At 41.2% G+C, this 22,273-nt stretch overlaps 1 protein-coding gene across 1 annotated transcript in view; it reads left to right on the forward strand.

The window, feature by feature from the left end:
• cacna1ba (calcium channel, voltage-dependent, N type, alpha 1B subunit, a) overlaps nt 1-22,273 on the forward strand; it is a 166,166-nt gene that overhangs the window by 53,613 nt on the left and 90,280 nt on the right. The window contains exons 4-6 of the mRNA XM_045706959.1: nt 883-974; nt 1,232-1,384; nt 1,580-1,767. Coding sequence (XP_045562915.1) covers nt 883-974; nt 1,232-1,384; nt 1,580-1,767 — 433 coding nt within the window. The remainder of the gene's footprint in view (nt 1-882; nt 975-1,231; nt 1,385-1,579; nt 1,768-22,273) is intronic.

Here is a 22,273-nt window from a genome sequence, read left to right on the forward strand (position 1 = left end):
GAAAAGTGTTAGTTTAACACTATTTTGAGAGTCACATATTATTTATAAGAAAATGTCAAATGTAACACTGTGGGTGTAAAAATTCAATTAGCAAATTTGCTGTGTATTCACTCTCTGTGTCAAGGCCCCCTCTGCATATCAACATCCATGTGAAATCATTCATACTCTCCACACTGTCTCTCTCTCTCCCGGTAGATGCTTCAGATGGTGTAGTAATGTATTCTAAACCACCCCGCTGATACTCTATTACACATAAGTGTCTGACACAAAGCGCATGATAGCCCCTGTAGTATTAGGTAATACAATACATAGGCCGTCTTTTTCAGAGACATTTAAGCAATAAGGCACGGGAGGGTGTGGTATTTGGCCAATATACCACGGCTAAGGGCTGTTCTTATGCACAACGCATTACGGAGTCCCTGGATACAGCCATTAGCCGTGGTATATTGGCCATATACCACAAACCCCCAAGGTGCTTAATTGCTATTATAAACTGGTTACCAACGTAATTAGAGCAGTACAAATAAATGTTTTGTCATACTCATGGTATTATATCTGATATACCATGGGTGTCAGCCGATCTGCATTCATGGCTGAAACCACCCAGTTTATAATTAGACTTATATCACATACAAGTCCTTCATGAATGCTGGAGAAATTCGACATTGGCGTGAAATGCTAGATAATGGTAATACAAATACACAAGGAATCATTCCTCATTGTTTTCAGGAATGTAATGTTTGGAGATGGGAATGAATGTTATATTGAAGCGCTTGAATTTCCTCAATCGTTCATAATGTAAATGATATATTGTATGTTAATCATGGATAGTGGTACAGATTGTAGTATTGTCAGTCTGATTGTCTGTTTGATTGTGACCAGGATGCTGGCTACAGTGGGAGCAGACTTTGACTTGAGAACTCTGAGGGCAGTACGGGTCCTGAGGCCACTGAAACTGGTGTCTGGAATCCCTAGTAAGTACAATGACTTTGGAATCACTGGAAAAAGGAGAAACAATGTTCTGTTTGGATATGTACATTTTTGAAGTTTGTCATTTAAGCGTTAAAACATGTATTTATGTATTTCATTTTTGTTCATGTCATCATATATAATTCTGATAACCAGAAATGTTAAATAAAGTAACTTAAAGGGCCATTAGGGGTCTCTCCTGTGATGTGTGTTAAAACTACAACATGAGAGTAAAGTGAGAATGTTGTCGTCTCTCTCTCAGGTCTTCAGGTAGTTCTAAAGTCCATCATGAAAGCCATGGTGCCTCTGCTGCAGATTGGCATGCTGCTCTTCTTCGCTATACTCATGTTCGCAATCATCGGCCTGGACTTTTACATGGGCAAGTTCCACCGGACCTGCTTCAGGACTGATACAGGTATGCACAATGCACATCGCTATGAAATCTTAGTCACCTGTGTTTTGTGTAACTGCTATAACTTGCATATGTAGAGTTGATATAAATGATGTATTGAGCTACAGCCTATAGTTCTGGGAGCTACTGTAAGCATGTTCGTCTGTGTTTGCATGTTTGCGCACAGAACTTACCTTGTTGTGTTTGTGTGTGTCTCAGGTGAGCAGGCAGCAGAGTTCCCCTGTGGTATGGAGGCTCCAGCGAGGACCTGTGAAAATGGAACTGTGTGTCAGGAATACTGGATCGGCCCCAACTACGGCATTACCAACTTTGACAACATCCTCTTTGCTATTCTGACCGTCTTCCAGTGCATCACCATGGAGGGATGGGTGGACATCCTCTATAACGTGAGTTCACCCTACTGTATTTTTTAAATGTGATATCACACAAAAATGCAGATTTTTAGTCTCAAGTGTGAGGAGGGATTAAGGCTGTGGCGGTCATGAAATTTTGTCAGCTGGTGATTGTCAAGCAAATAACTGCCGGTCTCACGGTAATTGACCGTTAATTAACATAAACACATTTCGCCTCTCCTAGCTTTCACGCATAGCCTTCAAGCCACTGATGCAGACCTTTGGAACAACTACAGTTTAAGAAGTCTAATAAATCCATTTAATATAGACTACACCATCACAATAAATCCATTGTTTATTTTAGACAGCTCTAAAGAAATATGAAATGAAGAAAAAGTAGTCTATTTCAGAAGAATATAGAAATATGATATGAAGAAAATGTAGTCTATTTTAGAAGAAGCATACGCTGAGTTGTCCTTATGTTAGGCCCTGATCTGGTATGCCATATGGCTGTGGGCTACACCAGTTCATTTAGCAGACAGGATTTGCCTAAAATTCCGTGGCATTATTTTATATTATTTTATATTTTGAAGAATACAATTGAACATAGCTGAATAAAATAGAAAGAATATTTTCTCCAAACTATTTCTGAGGGGGTGCGCACATGCAGCTATTCTGCTTAATTTAGAGTTATTTATGCAACTTTAGTTATGATACAAAAGTTGGGCTATGTGTTTAGAATTGTAATTCATTCTAAGGCTGCATGATGCGACTAATGATGATTTGAAAAAAGTTGCATGAAACGCATGAGCTCTGGTTTGTTTTTTGTGCAGACTGCACACTCTTCATCAGTCTCTCATTCGCAATTTGACAAGCACTTGATAATGCCTCGAATTTCCCGGCAGCATCCCCCTTGTGTGGCCGTAATGCCCCCTAAAAAAATCCATGCCTTTTTGCGGCCAGTGGCCGTTGTGTCCTTGAGCTGAATATAATAATTATAATTCCCTTCTCACGTCTACGTGCTCCGAAGCACCTCACAGTCACATGGCTTTCTCAGATATCTCAATTCTTATTAACCATTGCCTGTCATGTGATCGGGTCTTTCTCACAGGCATCCTTCTCACAGGTATCTCAGCTCAGATGTAGGCTACAAGTGAAGACGGACACATTGGAGACGCAATGTGCCTAATCAAATTCCGAGGCGCATATTGAAGATGTTAGAAGAACTGATGAGTCAGCCAACAAGATGAGTAGGCCAAACGAACAGCAAAGCACTAGCTTAGGTCAATATACTTTCCCCCATAGTACAAAAGTTGACCCTATTCTATTGGTCAACTTGTCCTTCTGTGCGAGAAATAAGTATTCCAAACATAGTCTGGGACAGTTGTGGGATTCGATAAATATCAAACTAATGCAACCACTCGCATCCCAAAATATTTTAAAAGCCATGAGCCTGGTGCAACAGATCAGAATGTTTAGCCTAAAATGTTGATAAACTATTAGGCTATTTCTTCACATTATAAGTGCAGCAATGCACACACGGCAGTAAACTATAAGCGCAAATGTTCCAAAATGCAATCAGAGGGAAAACGCCATTCTCAAAAATGACCGCAAATGCGATTATGCATGTAAAGCTTTATTATAAAGCTGTATTTTTCTGGTGAAAATGTTCTTCCCCAATCTTGAAACTCACGTGCTGCCTATGTATGCCAGTTAGGCTCTACACCGGGGCGGCAGGTAGCCTAGTGGTTAGAGCGTTGGGCCAGTAACCGGAAGGTTGCTGGATCTAATTATTTTGTCTTTACATATACTAAATAATGTTTGAAATTAGTTTTGATTTAGAATAGACAATTTTCATGCACCTGTCTCAGAGCAGGGGAGAAACATGTAATATATGCACTTAAATAGCAAATGTTCATGCCAGCCAGGTAGCCTGTACTCCTGTTGTAAAGCGAAGCAATGTGCTTAATATTAGGAAAGTTGAGAAATAAATATAGTAGGCCTAGCCTATAGAAAGCTGATGGGATCTTCGTCTTTTTAATAAACTGTTTTCTAATGCAATTGTATAGCCTATAGAAATGTTGCGCACCATGAGCTCATGTGCTCTCATGAAGTTTTGGATTTGATCACTTTTCCATGTTATTCACTATAGAATGCAATGGACCTTTTTTGTGGAAACTTTTGGAGTGAAAAAAAACAGTGAGAAATATTGTGAGAAGATTTGATCTTGAATAGTGACATGTAAACTGGTTGTTGTGTGCATGGATGGTTGTCCCAGGTTGGTAGTACAGTCCCAGTGCACCCTGGAGGCATTATTAGACAGAGACGGCGTCTGCTGGATATGGAAGGATGAGTCACAGGGCCGATTCATGTTAGAGACAGACTCACGGTTTACTCCTGGTCTTCAACAAATCCCAGCCTGTGACATTTGCATAAGAGTCACATTTAGATAATGAAAACGGATATGATTGTGTAACAGTATGAAATGTTTAATAGCTCGAGTGAGAAGACATTGTGTTTATTCTCGGCAACCCGTGGAGCCTTTCCTAGGAATGGGAATGGATTACTCAATAGCTGTTTTGCTGCTGAAAGCTGTAAAGTTGGGACAGGGAGATGGTGTCTTCTTCCCGGATGTCAAATAATTGTTTCCCCTACATTTCCAGTCGAGACTCTTTCTCCTAAGGTTTGTGCCACGCTTTACCAACCAGGATAGGTTGTCAGTCTACTATTTTGCAATGAGACTTTCTGTGGGTGTTTTTAGGATACTGTTGTGTTCAGAATTGATTCATTTATACCCCACTCTTGGTAGGATTTTCTACAGCATTTTTAAACAATACTTGCTGAGCTCCGATAGTTGACATTAGCTGATAGGAGCATGTTGTGTGACTACAGTAGTCTCTATGTTAAACCATGCACATGCACCCTGTGGTCTATATCAGTGGTTCCCAAACCTTTTCACTCAGCCCACTTTCACCCCTGCGTGTCACGTCTGTTTGTATTTGCCATGGGGTGGAGAGAAAATGTTGCAGTTTTAATATACACATTTAGTCAAGTTTTATGTGTGTTCATGTGATATCTGAGTCAAACATTACAAGAAAATCAATGGGTTAAAAAACCTAGCTAAAAATCATTAGCTGACATGGGCTAGTTGATCTGGACATTTCTGACAAGTTATGAATAGCTCTCTAAGGTATACAATGGCTGACATGACAAGAGGAAAACTGATGATGCACTACCCAATTTATAAATTGCTCCTTGTGCATTCTACTATTACAACTTTCAAGAGTAAGTTGAAAGCCTGACTGAGTGGAGGGGGGGTCTCCACGCCCCCCCCTTCCGACCCCACAATTTTGGAACCACTGGTCTATATTAAGGAGGCTCCTTCAGAAACAGCCAGGGATGGACACATGTGGTGTCTCATTCCCAGCTTCATGCCCGCTCTACTGCCACGCCTGATGGGGAGCAGCATATGCCAGTCTTCTGGCGCCTGCCGCTTCACTCTGCTATGCCTCTCTCTTCCCTGGTGCTAAGCAACACGGTGCCATTCTGCTGCCCTGACGCTGGCAGAGGGAGGAGTCTTCCAGCTGAGGAGGGATCTATATCTTTCCAGCTCTCTCTCCCCTGAAATAGAGGGAGGGGAGACATGCTCAGAATGCTGAAAGGGACCAACTGTGTGACTTCATGATGGTTTATCTGAAATCACATTCCTCTGTCTGCTGTTACTCTAATTCGCTTGAAGTGTCCTACCTCAAGTTGATCCACTTTTTATTGATTCAGTAGCAGGTCTCATTATTCTACACTGCTTATCAAGTTTGCTGAATAGATCTGATCCTTGGTTCACTCCGTAATAGTACAGATTACCATCTCTGCGTTCAATATTGTGGGGCATATTTTCCACCTTTTCTCCATCAGCATTAGACACTGGCCATGTCTGAATAGCCATACTTAAACTGCATACTATGTACTCATCGTCGCATACACGGCCGGAACGCAGTAGCGGCTCCTGACTGGCTGAGTAGGTGGGGAGGGCAGAGTGCAGGTGGATCTTTCCAAATTCACCAGACATGCATGGCAGTAACCAGACTGATAATATCTCATTTCCAATTCTATTAATTTAGCTAAACTCTGAATAGAATAGGAATGGAGTTGTAAGCCGATTCGGGCTGGTTATAGGCAAACTATCACATTCAACCTATACCATAGCCTACTGTATCTACTGTATCCTAGATGGGCTATATGGGACTGAAGACTGAAACAGATAACAAATATTTATCAGTGAAACCAAAGTGCTGTAACACATATTAATTAAATCAAATAGAATAGTACACACACCAAAACTTTACAAATGTTCAAATCAAAAGGCTATTGTACGGAACAACATGGACAGTTGTGTGCATCACAAAGTCAGAACCGCTGGACAGAAACATAATAAACTAAAGCATTGATCATTGGGAAAGAGATCAGAATGACTGCTAAGGCTTGATCCTTAAATTAAATAGGTAGCCTAGCCTACAAAACTAAAAATTAAACAATCCAAATGTTCAAATCAAAAGGCCTAAATAACATGACATCATTAAAGCAGCCACATCCTGAGTCCCCAGTCCCGACACATTCAGAAGTAAAAAGATGGTTAAGTATTTAGTTTAAAAGACTTCTGTCTTCTGTTTTCATAAGCTTAGCTATTCGACATCTTCCCAATTAAGTATTCCTAGTTTTGTTGTTTTGCTACTTGAAATGAACTAGGGTCTATCACTTGCAGCCCATCTCTTCCAATGCATTGTGGAAAAGTGTGCATCGAATTCTACTTGATGAAGAGACAAAATTAGTATAAAATTCACATACTATCAAACATTCATGCTTGATTGCATTGTTTCCCGCTATTCGTTGATTTTGGTAGCACATTCCCATATCTAATTGATCAGCTGTTGTCAAAGCCAAAATGAGAATGACATCCTGGCATTTAAAGTATACTCGATTTTCAAAATGTTGCAAATGTATTTTTTTGCATACTCAAACGGCCTACAATTTAGGATTCAAGTATAGGTATTCGGACACGGATAGTGTCACAATTAGCAAGATTAATAATCACATTGAATGAGTGTCTTTTAATCCAGAATTAGCCTTTGAGCATGGGAGGGAGGGCATGCTGAGATGATCCTATTCATCATAAGGCTGTTCTGCTCTGTCTCTGCCTGGTCTAACTGATAGCCTGGTAATGTGGCCTCAGGAGGTCTGCTCAAATACGACGGCTGCTGTTTCTGTTTGAGGTGTTGGGGCAGAGAGACAGCCCTCGTTGTCACATCTAATTTCCTGTCTGTCGTTAGGGACCTGTGTTCTCTTCATCAGCCCTGTCATCTATCAGCCCTGATAACTGCTCCTAATGTACTGTATGTCTCAGTCTCAGATAGGACACTCAGATGGCATGGGAGAGAACGCTCATATTGGATGTTCGATCCACAGAAATAAATAGTATTATATTGTATCTCTATGGTTCGATCATCTTGGAATAGTTATATTCCTTTAAAGTTGTGTCCATCAGTAGTGTTGTTTCAATCATCCAATCCCAATCGGTGCTAATCATATGGGTGTTTACAGCTAACATAAATTAGAAGCTACGGACACTGTTGTCTTCATGTTCCCTTCTCTTTCTATTCAATCTCCCCCTTCCCCTCATTCCTTTGCTCCTCTGGTGAGAAATATCCTTCTCTGTGAGCTTAGTGCACTAGCGATATGAGCAGAAACTAAATGGTGTGTTTTCTATGTAGTAAATAGTTGTAAAAGGTCCCTGATGCAATAGCAGTAGCACAGTGCTGTTCTGGCCCTAACAAAGGGCAGTGCAGCAGAGAGAGTGAGAGAGAGAGAGAGCCTATGCTGTGTTCACTGGCCTGGCTCCCTCTCAGATAAACACACTCCAGTCTGATGTAATGTGATACCATGCTATTGCCTGCTCCCTTCTCCCTAATGGGGGAGACTGGGGCAATGTGTGTGCTATCCCTGAAATGTCCAGGGGGACAGGAGAATGTTTTAGTGGAGCTTTTCTCAGCAAAGCCTCATAGAGGCATAGTGAGGCTTGTAGGACAAAATACATGCTCAACATGTGAAAAATGGGTATAAAATTAATTCCATCCATTGTATGTTTTCCTGGTTTTGCTTCTGTGAGGTCCAGTGCAAGGTCGGGGAAAGGTCAGATGGCAACTTGGCCCAGAAGAGAGTGCCCTGGCCCAGCACTGGCCTCCATGTGACTCAGACATGGATTCCAAACCACCTGTAAAAAGCGTGCACTCTTCCAGTTCTTCTGATGGAATCCTGGCAACAGATAACACCATGTTAACAATGCAGACAGAGCGAGGGGAAGAGGCTGCATGAGCAGAGAGGATAGATGCACTCTGTTTAGATCTGTCTGTCACCAGATTTGTCCTCTCTAAATTATGGAAGCTCGTTCCTGCCACCAAAAAAATAAACATCTGACTGAGTTTGAGATAGTAAGATATAATTATGAGATAGTAAGTCATTATTATGAGATAGTAAGTCATTATTATGAGACACCAAGTCATAATTATGAGATAGTAAGTCATAGTTATGAGATTCTATATCACAATAATGAGATACTAAGTGATAATTATGAGATAGTAAGTCATTACCCACAGAAATGCAGACAAGGCCCTCCCTCGCCCTCCCTTTGACAAATTAAACCATAATTCTATCCTCCTGTTTCCTGCTTACAAGCAAAAACTCAAACAGGAAGTACCAGTGACATGATCAATACAGAAGTGGTCCAATGAAGCAGATGCTAAGCTACAAACTGTTTCGCTAGCACAGACTGGAATATGCTTTGGGATTCATCCACTAACATTGAGGAGTTTACCACATCAGTCAAGTGCATCAACGATGTCATCCCCACAGCAGAGCATGTGAGCGGAGTTGAGCTGTTGAAAGTCCCGCTCATCACTCATGGTAGCGGTGCTTGTGCACCATATGCTTTCCTACTGCTCCACTAAAAACCACTCTGCGCTCCATTCATTAAAATCACAATTTAACCAACACCCATCTATTTTTGTGATACCTGGACCTACCAATTGGTTGAAACCAAACCATATGGATTTGAATGAAAAGTATTTGAATAAACATGAAAAGGAGAATGTAAGGAGAATGTAAGAACATCATTTCAAATAGGCTACATGTCATATTAAATAGCATATAAACACTCTAAATAGGTCAGGAGCCAGACACGGAACGTTAAAAATGTGTATTTAGACCATATTATTTAAATGATTTCAAGGCTATAGCTACAATGAAATACATTGTGAAGCATTTGCAAGTGCGACACAATAGGCTGGTAGGGACACAAAGCTCTCAGAATTTAAATACAAATTAAATTAAAAATGACTTATCATTTTCATTTTTAGAAACAACAGTTTGGCCAGTCTGTGGCTTCAGGCTCATGCGATGGTGCATGGAGAGCCGACCAGCAGCAGAGGATATCCTCTCCACACTTGCAGAGCCACTGAGGATGCTTAACACCATTTTGACCTCTCTTGCCAGGCTGGGCAGAGATGCAGAGTTGTTTTTTGTATATTTCTGTAGGTAGGCCTTAAGGTTTTTAGACAAAATAACCCAATCAAAACGGAAAGCTCCTTGAATGTGGTAATATGCCAGGCCTATTGGGCCAAAATCAATTATGGCCTATAGTATAGATAATAGAAAGGAAATTAACAAAACGTTTAAGAGATCTGATGTTTAGTTTATAAATACTCCAATGACACACTTAGTTATCTACCCACCTCCTTCCTTTCTTTTAGCATGTGCAGATAGCATGCTTTTGAGATGCGTGTCTATTCAGATTCCACAATGATTCTTTAATTGTGGACACTAAATCCCAGCACTCCCTCACCTTGGTTTAACACCTGTGTTATCAATTTCTTTTTGATAATATTTAGCAAACTGCATGACAGTAGGTAAAGCAAGGGGCTATAGCAGCACGCAATTAACTACAAATGCATGCTGGGGCAGGCATGCCCTGAGCTCGTGAAGTGAGCGCTACTGGAGCGCTACTGAAGTGAAATTGGAGCGGGCGAGAAGGACGACGCTCCAGCCTTTGGGAATCTCGCTCCCGCTCCAAGCAAATTGGGCACGCTACGCTCTTCGCTCTGCTCCGCTCTGCTCACTACTCTGCCCCACAGTAACCGTACGTACATAGCCCAACCAGAAGCCTTGAATTACAGACAACATCTGCACTGAGTTGAAGGGTAGATATGCCGCTTTTAAGGACAGTAATCCAGACGCTTATAAGAAATCCCGCTAATCCTATTATGCCAACTCTGGTGGAGTCTGAGTGTCTCAGCAACGCGAGCCTACCAGATGAGCTAAATGCCTTCTATGCTCGCTTCGAGGCAAGCAACCCTGAACCATGCATGAGAGCACCAGCTGTTCCGGATGACTGTGTGATCTCATGCTCCGTAGCCAATGTGAATAAGACCTTTAAACAGGTTAACACTTAGCTAGCATATTTGGTTCCTTGGAAGTTGTGGGAATGTACGTATAATGAGGGAAAAAAGTATTTGATCCCCTGCTGATTTTGTATGTTTGCCCACTGACAAAGAAATGATCAGTCTATAATTTTAATGGTAGGTTTATTTGAACAGTGAGAGACAGAATAACAACAACAAAATCCAGAAAAACGCATGTCAAAAATGTTATAAAATGATTTGCATTTTAATGAGGGAAATAAGTATTTGACGCCTCTGCAAAACATGACTTAGTACTTGGTGGCAAAACCCTTGTTGGCAATCACAGAGGTCAGACGTTTCTTGTAGTTGGCCACCAGGTTTGCACACATCTCAGGAGGGATTTTGCCCCACTCCTCTTTGCAGATCTTCTCCAAGTCATTAAGGTTTCGAGGCTGACGTTTGGCAACTCGATCCTTCAGCTCCCTCCACAGATTTTCTATGGGATTAAGGTCTGGAGACTGGCTAGGCCACTCCAGGACCTTAATGTGCTTCTTCTTGAGCCACTCCTTTGTTGCCTTGGCCGTGTGTTTTGGGTCATTGTCATGCTGGAATACCCATCCACGACCCATTTTCAATGCCCTGGCTGAGGGAAGGAGGTTCTCACCCAAGATTTGATGGTACATGGCCCCGTCCATCGTCCCTTTGATGCGGTGAAGTTGTCCTGTCCCCTTAGCAGAAAAACACCCCCAAAGCATAATGTTTCCACCTTCATGTTTGATGGTGGGGATGGTGTTCTTGGGGTCATAGGCAGCATTCCTCCTCCTCCAAACATGGCGAGTTGAGTTAATGCCAAAGAGCTCCATTTTGGTCTCATCTGACCACAACACTTTCACCCAGTTGTCCTCTGAATCATTCAGATGTTCATTGGCAAACTTCAGACGGGCATGTATATGTGCTTTCTTGAGCAGGGGGACCTTGCGGGTGCTGCAGGATTTCAGTCCTTCACGGCGTAGTGTGTTACCAATTGTTTTCTTGGTGACTATGGTCCCAGCTGCCTTGAGATCATTGACAAGATCCTCCCGTGTAGTTCTGGGCTGATTCCTCACCGTTCTCATGATCATTGCAACTCCACGAGGTGAGATCTTGCATGGAGCCCCAGGCCGAGGGAGATTGACAGTTCTTTTGTGTTTCTTCCAATTGCGAATAATCGCACCAACTGTTGTTACCTTCTCACCAAGCTGCTTGGCGATGGTCTTGTAGCCCATTCCAGCCTTGTGTAGGTCTACAATCTTGTCCCTGACATCCTTGGAGAGCTCTTTGGTCTTGGCCATGGTGGAGAGTTTGGAATCTGATTGATTGAGTGCTTCTGTGGACAGGTGTCTTTTATACAGGTAACAAACTGCGATTAGGAGCACTCCCTTTAAGATTGTGCTCCTAATCTCAGCTCGTTACCTGTATAAAAGACACCTGCGAGCCAGAAATCTTTCTGATTGTGAGGGGGTCAAATACTTATTTCCCTCATTAAAATGCAAATCAATTTATAACATTTTTGGCATGCGTTTTTCTGGATTTTTTTGTTGTTATTCTGTCTCTCACTGTTCAAATAAACCTACCATTAAAATGATAGACTGATCATTTCTTTGTCAGTGGGCAGATGTACAAAATCAGCAGGGGATCAAATACTTTTTTCCCTCACTGTATTTGGTTTCCCATTAGTTCTGGGAACAAAGCCATACATTTCCTGACCGGTTTTCCTGGAAGGTTTTGTTGACGTTCTGAGAACAGAAATTATTGGTTATTTGAGAATATGTTTCAGTAAGACTTTTAAAAACACTGCTAGCTTATGTTAACAGTTTTCAACTCCAAGCACAGATAGGATACATGGATATTAATTTGCTTAGGCATTAATCATGCAAACACATTTCTTTTTTTATTGTGGCACGCCATCACTGAGATTTAAACCTATGGTCTTCTATTCTTTATCCATGGAATTAGTCCAATGTGCCACCAGGATGGAGCTAGCATGCAATGTTTTTTGAAATGTTAATTTTAGTCTATTCAAAAAGACCCCATTTCAAAGGAAACAAACAGTCGTTAAGATCAGGTTTGGCCAATTAGTGGGCGTGAGCAACACACCTGAATACACTTAACAAGATAGAAGATAGAATTTTGTTGATGCTGAGAACAAAATGTATACGTTTTTTAAATAACATTCTTAGAACGTTCTCTGAACATTACTAAATGTTTCTTGTTGTTTTTATGGAAGGTTCTCTTAATGTTCTCAGAACAATTTGAGAGCATGACTTTAAATAGAACCACGAGGAAACCAGTAAGAAATGCTATGCTTAATTACTGACATTCTCAAAGAAGAACGTTGTTTCTTAACGTTCTCTGAACTATTTGAGAACATTCCCAATGTCACAGCAGTTGGAGAACATTCCTAGAACATTACCAGAATTGACACAAAATGTTGGAACTTTTAGGAAATGTTCTGTTAAGTAATGAAATACCAAGATTTACATTTTTTTTATTTGTCAAGTTTCTTAAATGTGCTGAGAATGTTCCAAAGCCATGCAACTATCCTGCACCAGTCCCAGAAAATTGTGGGAAGATAGTATTCAAAATAACCATAGGACAACCACGATCTCACCAAGCTTTAAGAAACATATGGTTCTCAGAACATTATGTGCTAGCTGGGCATTCACAATGGCCGCAGGGCCAAACGGAATACCAGGACGCCTACTCAGAGAATCCGCTGACCGGGCTGGCAAGTGTCTTCACTGAGATTTTCAACCTATCCCTGACCCGGTCTGTAATACCAACTTGTGTCAAGCAGACCACCATAGTCCCCATGCCCAAAAACGCCAAGGTAACCTGCCTAATCAACTATCGCCCTGTAGCACTCACATCTATAGCCATGAAATTCTTTGAAACCATGGACATCAAATTCTTTCACATCAGCACCATCATCCCAGACACCCTGGACCCACTCCAATTTGCAAACTTCCCTAACAGATCCACAGATGACGGAATTTCTGTTGCACTCCACACTGCCATCACCCACCTGGATAAAAGGAATACCTATGTAAGAATGATGTCATTAACTACAGCTTAGCATTCAACACCATAGTCCCTTCCAAAATCATCACCAAGCTCAGGACCCTAGGACTGAACAACTCCCTCTGCAACTGGATCCTGGAATTCCTGACGGGCTGCCCCCAGGTGGCGAGGTTAGGCAACAACACATCTGCCACACTGACAATCAAAATGGGGGCCCCTCAGGGGTGTGTACTTAGTCCCCTACTGTATACCCTGTTTACCCACGACTGCGTGGCCACGCACGACTCCAACACCATCATCAAGCTTTCTGATGATGCGACAGTGTTAGGGCTGATCACCGAAGTCCTACAACCTATTGCAACCTATAGGGAGGAGGTCAGAGACCTGGCAGTGTGGTGCCGGGACAACAACCTCTCCCTCAACATCAGCAAGACAAATGAGCTTATTTGAGACTACAGGAAACCAAGGGGTGAGCAGTTCCTCGGTTTCCACATCACGCAGGAATTAACATGCACTGGACTCTACCCAAACATTCACACATACTTACACTGACACCCCAATACACGCACGCACAAACACACACACACACACACACACACACACACACACACACACACACACACACACACACACACACACACACACACACACACACACACACACACATTATATGCGCGCACACATGCACACTAACGCCACACAAACACACACACTTTCACCACATACTGTACACTGCTGCTACTGTCTATTATCAATCCTGTTGCTCTACTCTATGTACATGGCAACCTCAATGACCTCGTACACCTGCACATCGACTCAGTACTGGTGCTCCCTGTATATAGCCATGTCATTTTTATTAATTATTGTTATTCATTATTAACTGTGTTTTTATTCCTTGTGTCACTATTTCAATTAATATTATTTTTTTCTTTATATTTAACTCTGCATTGTTGGAAAAGGACCCATAAGTAAGCATTTCACTGTTAGTTTACACCTGTTGTTTACGAAGCATGTGACAAATACAATTTGATTTCCCATTATTATGAGATAATAAGTCATAAATATGAGATAGTAAGTGATTATTATGAGATATGTAAGTCATACGTATGAGTTAGTAAGTCTGGATCATAGATAAATAACTCTCCAACCATGTGTTGGCAGGTGATGTAAAGCCATAGCAAGTGAGTTAAACATTTTTTTGGATCAATAACATTGAAGGCTGCACTGCAATCTAACAATGCAGCTCCAACTATGGTTTGATTATCCATTTATTTTACCCAATGATCTGAGTCAGTGCAGTACAAGTCTATATACATGCTGAAAGTTAGTAGTTAACTTGTTCTCTGAAAAAAATGCATTGTATTTGGTCAAACACAATCCTATCCATCAGTTTCCTAAAAACAGGCAGCAGACTGATTGGGCAGCTGTTATAGCCAGCAAAGGGTGCTTTACTATTTTTAGGCAGGGAATTACTTTAGCTTCATTCCACACCTGTGGGAACACACATTCCTTTAGGCTTCAGTTAAAGGTATAGCAAATAGGGGTGGCTCAAAACAGCAAACCTTCTTTGTCATTATTAGATATTTCATAAAAAAAATATGATGGTTCATTGTTCAATGTTGTCATTTACACTTTAGTAGTGAAATAGTCATTGAAATGATTGGCAAGGTTTGATTGTAAATTACCCATCAACTTCAATGAACGATGGAGATTAATTGGGTTTTCTGCCCATTATATAATTTAAGGTACTTCAAAGTCTTTTCCCATTGTGATTTTTGTCATTTATCTTTATTTGGTAATATAAAATATAATTTGTTCCTTTTTGTTATGTTTAGTCACAACTTTTCAATTCACAGTATGTCAACCAAGATTAGAAAAAAGAGGAAACCTGCACACTGCTCTTGTTAGTATCACTGCTCCTCACCAAACTTTATGATAGCCGTATAGACCGATGCGTAAAGCTTGGTGAGTAGCGGTGATACTAGTAAGAGCAGTGTGCAGATTTCTTATTTTTTCTCATCTTGTTCGGCTGTTGCCATGCACCTGCAGCAAAGATAGCTCAGATGTACAAGTGCCTTTTGAATTTTGAATCGCAGTATGTCAACCAAACAGCTGAGCAGCCTGACTTGTTTGCCTCCTCTTTTGCATAATTTATTTGAACCATACATTTTCTTTCCATTTGTCAGCAATTCAGGGGCCTGTAAGAGTTATCATAGTTTGTTTCTTAACAGGTGCATGCTTGTCAACAATTGCGATAAATAATTGTACAAATACTTTCAGTGCTGCATCTGGATTCAATTCCTCATACACATCAGACCAACAAAAAAATTTACATCTTCAACAAAAGAGTCCTGAGAAAACATTTTGTATGATCACTTATGAATTGGTTTAGGCCCAACCTTTGGCACTTTGGCTTTGCTTGTTATTTGTTATTGCCACAATTTTATGGTCACTACAGCCAATGGAAACTTAAATTGCTTTGGCGCAAAGCTCTGCAGCATTAGCAAAGATATAATCAATACAAGTGGATGTCACAGATCCAACACTATTAGTATGAACTGTAGTTGGTTGGGGGATAACCTGGGTCATATTACAGACATCAGTCACAGTTAGAAGCTTCCTCTTGAGAGGACAGCTAGCTGCAAACCCGTCAATGTTCATGTCACCCAGAAAATAGACCTCTCTGTTAACCTCACACACACTATCATGCATTGTACTGATATTATCCAAATACTGACTATTAGCACTTGGTGGCCTATAGAAGCACCCTAAAAGAAGAGACTTTAGAGGATGCAGGTGAACCTGCAACAACAACACTTCAACACCGATCCTCTCAAAGCTATACAGGAATATGGCTCTGAACATATACAGCAACACCTCCCCCATAGGTATTCCTGTCTTTTCTGTAGATGTTATATCCCTCCCTGATTTGCTACTGCTGTATCATCAAAGGAATTATCTAAATTAGTTTTAGAGATGGCCAGTATATGAATTTTATCCGACGTTAGCAAGTTATTGATTTCATGAACCTTATTTCTAAGTGTAAGTGTGTGTGTGATGTTCGGCTGAAGCTACTGACCCTGAAGATTAGCTCTCTCATACCTCCGAGGCTTTTGGGAGGGAGGGTGTACAAGTGAGCCTGTCGTAGCAGATGTAAGCAATGTTCCCATGCTCTGGAAGCTTTTGTAGCTGGAATAACTTATTTCCATCTTTGATGCACAGCTTCAGAGAAGTCAATGTTGAGGAAGATGTTGGTTCCTCTTAAGTTTTTGGCTCTATACAGAACAGCCATCTTGTCCTTTTAACCTGAGGAACTTGACCACTATCAGCCTGGGTCTGTCACCTAGGCTGGTTACATGTTCTCCAGCCTGTGGGTGTGCTCCACCTCAATCTTCGTATGATCCATCTGCTGCTTTTCAGTAATAATTTGTCTTAATTTCTCTACACTCGGCCCAGTTCTCATGTGAAGACTCTGCTATGTCATCCACAACAATGTTATTTCTCCTGGATTGTCCTTCTAGATCATGCTGTCAAACTCATTCCATTGAGGGCTTAGTGTCTACAGGATTTTGTTTTTTCCTTTCAATACAGACCTAAACAACAAGGTGAGGGGAGTTCCTTACTGATTAGTGACCTTAATTCATCAGTCAAGTAAAAGGGAGGAGCGAAAACCCACAGACATTTGTCCCTCCGTGGAAGGAGTTTGACAGCTGTGTTCTAGATAGTCTGTTTTCCCAGTCATTGTTAATAACGATTCACAGTAAGTGCTGATGTCATCTCAAGAGGACTTACAGTTTGTTGTCATCTTGCTACAAGTCTCTTTCAGGACATCCACCTCTCCCTGGGAGAACTGAAAACGGTTCTTAAGGTCCTGCATATCTCTGGTCAGATTGTCTATTATTTTGTTAGTTGAGTTCAGCACTATTTGGATAAAGCTTTTGAAGCTTTTTCCTGTTGTTCTAACAATTGCTTGTAGAACCCTTTTTGTTTGTTTAAAATATATTTCCTGTTACTTGTGTATTCCCGCTCTTCTTTAAGCCAAGGTTCAAATCTCTGTTTATCTGTCACCAGCTAATAGAATATTATAAATAATGGTCTACCAAGTAGCTTAATCTCTAGTATTATGTGATTATATAGTAACTTTATGTGTGTACCTTTATTGCTGTATTGATTAATCACTCGTGAAATGTTTCAGGGAGCAGAGATGGATGATGACTCCATGCAATGGAGAGAGCCACACTTGTCTGGGTTGGTTAGCTAGCTACATCACTGGTGCAGCAGAATACAAGGAGAGAGCCCAGTCTGTCTGGGTTAGCTAGCTACATCACTGGTGCAGCAGCAATACAAGGAGAGAGCCCAGTCTGTCTGGATTAGCTAGCTACATCACTGGTGCAGCAGCAATACAAGGAGAGAGCCCAGTCTGTCTGGGTTAGCTAGCTACATCACTGGTGCAGCAGCAATACAAGGAGAGAGCCCAGTCTGTCTGAGCTAGCTACATCACTGGTGTAGCAGCAATTTTTATTTTAGCTTTATTTAACTAGGCAAGTCAGTTAAGAACAAATTCTTATTTTCAATGACAGCCTAGGAACAGTGGGTTAACTGCCTTGTTCAGGGGCAGAACGACAGATTTTTACCTTGTCAGCTCAGGGATTCGATCTTGCATCCTTTCGGTTACTAGTCCAACGCTCTAAACACTAGGCTACCTGCCACCCCAATACAATAAAGAGTAAAGGAAAGGCATGTCCTCTCTTCAACAGACATAAAACAGCATACTCTGAGACTGCATGCAAAGCTTGGAAAGGAAAATGAATGCAACTTGGCTATATTGATGTCCATGGTTTTGAAATTCTAAATTACCCCATGCAACAGAGAGAGACTGGTGTGTTAGTTAATTCATTGGTGCAGCAGCAGCAGCCTGTAACAAAAGATAAAGGGAGAAAGACAACAAGATCAGGGTGCTGAAATGAAATGATTGGGAGTAGTGACCTACATGTAGTTCAACTAGTCATGTCATTACATTTTGCTGTAGCTTGGTGGTAGTTGAACTAAATTCAAATCTTGGTAGTGTTTTCAGTAGTTAATAACTTTTTTGCCATTTAGTGGTGTAGCTAACTACTGGAACTACACGCTACTTTTTTGCATAAGTAAAATACACTGAACACAAATATAAACGCAACATGTAAGGTGTTGGTCCCCTGTTTCATGAGCTGAAATAAAAAATACCTGAAATGTTCCGTACGCACAAAAAGCAGACCACGTGTATGGTGTTGTGTGGGCGAGCAGTTTTCTCAGCGTTGTGAACAGAGTGCCCCATGGTGGGGGTGGGGTTATGGTAGGGGCAGGCATAAGCTACAGACAACGAACACAATTGCATTTTATTGATGTAATTTTAATGCACAGAGATACCGTGACGAGATCCTGGAGGCCCATTGTCGTGCCATTCATCTGCCGCCATCACCTCATGTTTCATCATGATATGCACAACCCCATGTCACAAGGATCTGTACACAATTCCTGGAAGCTGAAAATGTCCCAGTTCTTCCATGCCCTGCATACTCACTAGACATGTCACCCATTGAGCATGTTTGGGATGCTCAGGAGCGGCATGTACGACAGCATGTTCCAATTCTCGAAAAGTGTGTTCCAACTTCGCACAGCCATTGAAGAGGAGTGAGACAACATTCCACAGGCCACAATCAACAGCCTGATCAACTCTATGCGAAGGAGATCTGTCACGCTGCATGTGGCAAATGGTGGTCACACCAGATACTGACTGGTTTTCTGATTCAAGGCCTTACCTTTTATTTAAAGGTATCTGTGACGAACAGATGCATATCTATGTTCCCAGTCATGTAAAATCCATAGATTAGGGCCTAATGAATTTATAAAAATGTATTCTTTATATGAACTGTAACTCCGTAAAATCTTTGAAATTGTTGCATTTATGTTTTTGTTCAGTATAAAATATGGTTAAATTAGGCATGAATTTCCTTTCTTTTTCGACATCAGACCTGTCTAATTCTCACTTGAAACGTATTTTTTGTGTTTAATAGGCTATATTACACATTCTGTTAACATCTGACTCCGGAGTGATTTGTTGTTGCAATTTGTAGTCTATAACATTTCAGATTTAGATACATTTTCACGAGGTAGTTTGGATGTAGTGAACTACTTTTCCAAAGTATCTTTAGTTAACTAAACAATATGTTTCTTAAGGCTAGCTTTAGTGTAGCTTAACTTCTTCCAGTGTGAAGTAATTGGTAGCTTGGTAAAGTATATTTTCAGAGTAGCTTCCACAACACTGCTGAAATGTAAGTCACAACTTCCACATCAATGCTCGTATACATTGAAATGAATTACAGTGAAATTAAAATGATCCATCCTCTGTATCTGCTCTTGGAGTCCCTCCTGAATACTGGTACAGGCCGTTCCTTGCCTGTAGCCTGTATTAGAGAGAGACAGAGTACTCAGGCTGTATGAGATAGCATTTCCATCCTGTCCAGGCCGGGCCATGCTGTGCTGCTCTTCTGTTCTCTCCCTGGGGGGCCTGATGAAGAAGAATGGGGAGGAGGGGAAGCGATGCGAGCATTTGCTGCAGGAGACCAGAGGATAATGAGAGACAAATGCTCCTCTCCTCCAGCCTGCCTGCCAGACTCTAGCTTTGCTCTCTCCCACTTAATCATGTTATCCTGAACAAGAACTTTGGGTCAATATGCCTCCGCTCTTCTCCATGGGCTGGAGCCCTTCCTTTCTCCGCACTCCAATTCAACAGCCCAAATGGACTGCTGCTACCACATCGATAATTGCATATAGAGATTAGATATTATCACAAGTGTGGTTCAATGCAGTCTTTCTTGTGGTTGGATTTCTATGTCCTATGAGATGAATGTGAAAGTGTGTAAAATGTCGGTCTCTGTCCGGTGTGCTACAGTACAGTAGCAGGCTGTGTACATGGCTGCCTTACTGCCCCCTTCCTGACTTCTCATTTGGTGTGCTCAGCATGTTATACTCTCATCAGGCATGTCCACAATAACCCAGCACAAATGTCCTCTGTCCTCATTCAGTCAGTGGCAGTGCATTCGGAGGAGTTCAGTACATACAGTACTGTACAGCCTGATCTGAGGATGTTTGATTCAGTTTTGAACAAGTGAAAAGCCTTTATATACAGTACTTTCAGAAAGTATTCATACCCCTTGAGATATTCCACATTTTGTTGTGTTACAGCCTGAATTAAAAATGGGTGAAATATGTTTTTTTTATTACCTATCTACACACAGAAACTATACCATGAAGTCCAAGGAACTGTCCGTAGATCTCTGAGATAGAATTGTGATGAGCCATATATCTGGGGAAGGGTATAAAACAATTTGTAGTATTTCAAGTTTCCAAGAGCACAGTGGTTTCCATCATTGGAAAATGGAAAGAAATATGGAACTACCTAGAGCTGGCCGTCCGACCAAACTGAGCAACCGGGCAAGAAGGACCTTGGCGGGGGAGGTGAGTAAGAATCCAATGACCACTCTACTACATATTTCCTTAGCTGAGATGGGAGAACCTGCCAGAAGGACAACAGTCTCAACAGTACTTCACCAATCTGGGCTTTATGGGAGAGTGGCCAGACGGAAGCCAATCCTGAGAAAAAGGCACATTACCACATGCCTGAAGTTTGCAAAAAGATATGTGAAAGACTCTGAGCATAAGGCAGACGATTCTGTGGTCTGATGAGACAAAAATGTAACTCTTTGTCCTGAATGCAAAGCGCTATGTCTGGAGAACCAGGCACAGCTCATAACCCATCAAACACCATCCCTACCGTGAAGCATGGTGGCGGCAGCATCATGCAATAGGGATGCTTTCCAGCGGCAGGAACTGGGAGACTGGTAAGAATTGAGGGAACAATACATGGAGCCAATTAAGGCAAATCCTTGATGAGAACCTGCTTCAGAGTGCAAACAACCTTAGACTGGGGTGAATATTTACATTTCAACAGGACAATGACCCCAAGCATACAGCCAAAACAATGCTGGAATGGCATCAGAACAAGAATGTGAAAGTCCTTGAGTGGCCCAGCCAAAGCCCAGACTTGAATCCCATCAACAACAAAAAACTTTATTTCTATTTTTCAAACAATATAAACATATACAGACACAGACGACAGACAGACGCTCACAAACATCAACGACATCACACCTGCCCAGACCCACATGTTCCCACCACATCTATTTCCAGTGCTTATAAGACTCTAACCCATATGGCCTCAAATTGTGCTATTCTGTTTTTCTCTGTCCCCTACACCTTTTCAATATTTAAATAATAATGCATTTGATTGTTCTACTCTCTTAACGATGGAGGATCCTTTGATTTCCAGTTTAAGTAATTGTCTTTCCAAAATGATTGATGAGAAAAGTATGGTCCAACCCATTGGGTATTTCACCACACCCTCATATATACCATGTTTTATAGTATGCAGTTAGACAGATGAAAAGTACATTTACATTGTAAAACTTCTGACAGCCAACTTTCTAACTCCACCGATAACTTTTGTACTTCATAGTATTCCCAGAAGGCCTGAATTATTGAGTCATTGTTCATTTGACACTTAAGACATAACTCTATCGTTGTGTTTTAGAATTTATGAATGTTGTCGCTCATATAATAAATTCTGTAAATTAGGTTATACTGGATTAAGTGTAATGTTTCGTTAACTGTAATTTCATTAGTTATGTTCCATCACTCCCTCCATATTGTAACAATATTAGTTATTTTTAAGCCTTGGTTCCAATAGTTTATATATATATTTTTTATGAATAACAGTTTGTCAGTTGATTAGGTCCTCTGCAAGGTTTTGTATGTCTTACCTAAACTGGGGGGAAGATTTATGTTCCAACAAGTCAATGACCCCAAGCATACAGCCAAAGCAACCCTGGAATGGCTTCAGAACAAGAATGTGAAAGTCCTTGAGTGGCCAAGCCAAAGCTCAGACTTGAATTCCATTGAAATTCTGTGGAAAGACCAAGATTGCTGTTCACCGACACGCCTCATCTAATTTAACA

Source organism: Salmo salar, chromosome ssa24 (genome assembly GCF_905237065.1).
Source record: "Salmo salar chromosome ssa24, Ssal_v3.1, whole genome shotgun sequence".
In the NCBI taxonomy this organism is placed as follows: Eukaryota; Metazoa; Chordata; class Actinopteri; order Salmoniformes; family Salmonidae; genus Salmo; species Salmo salar.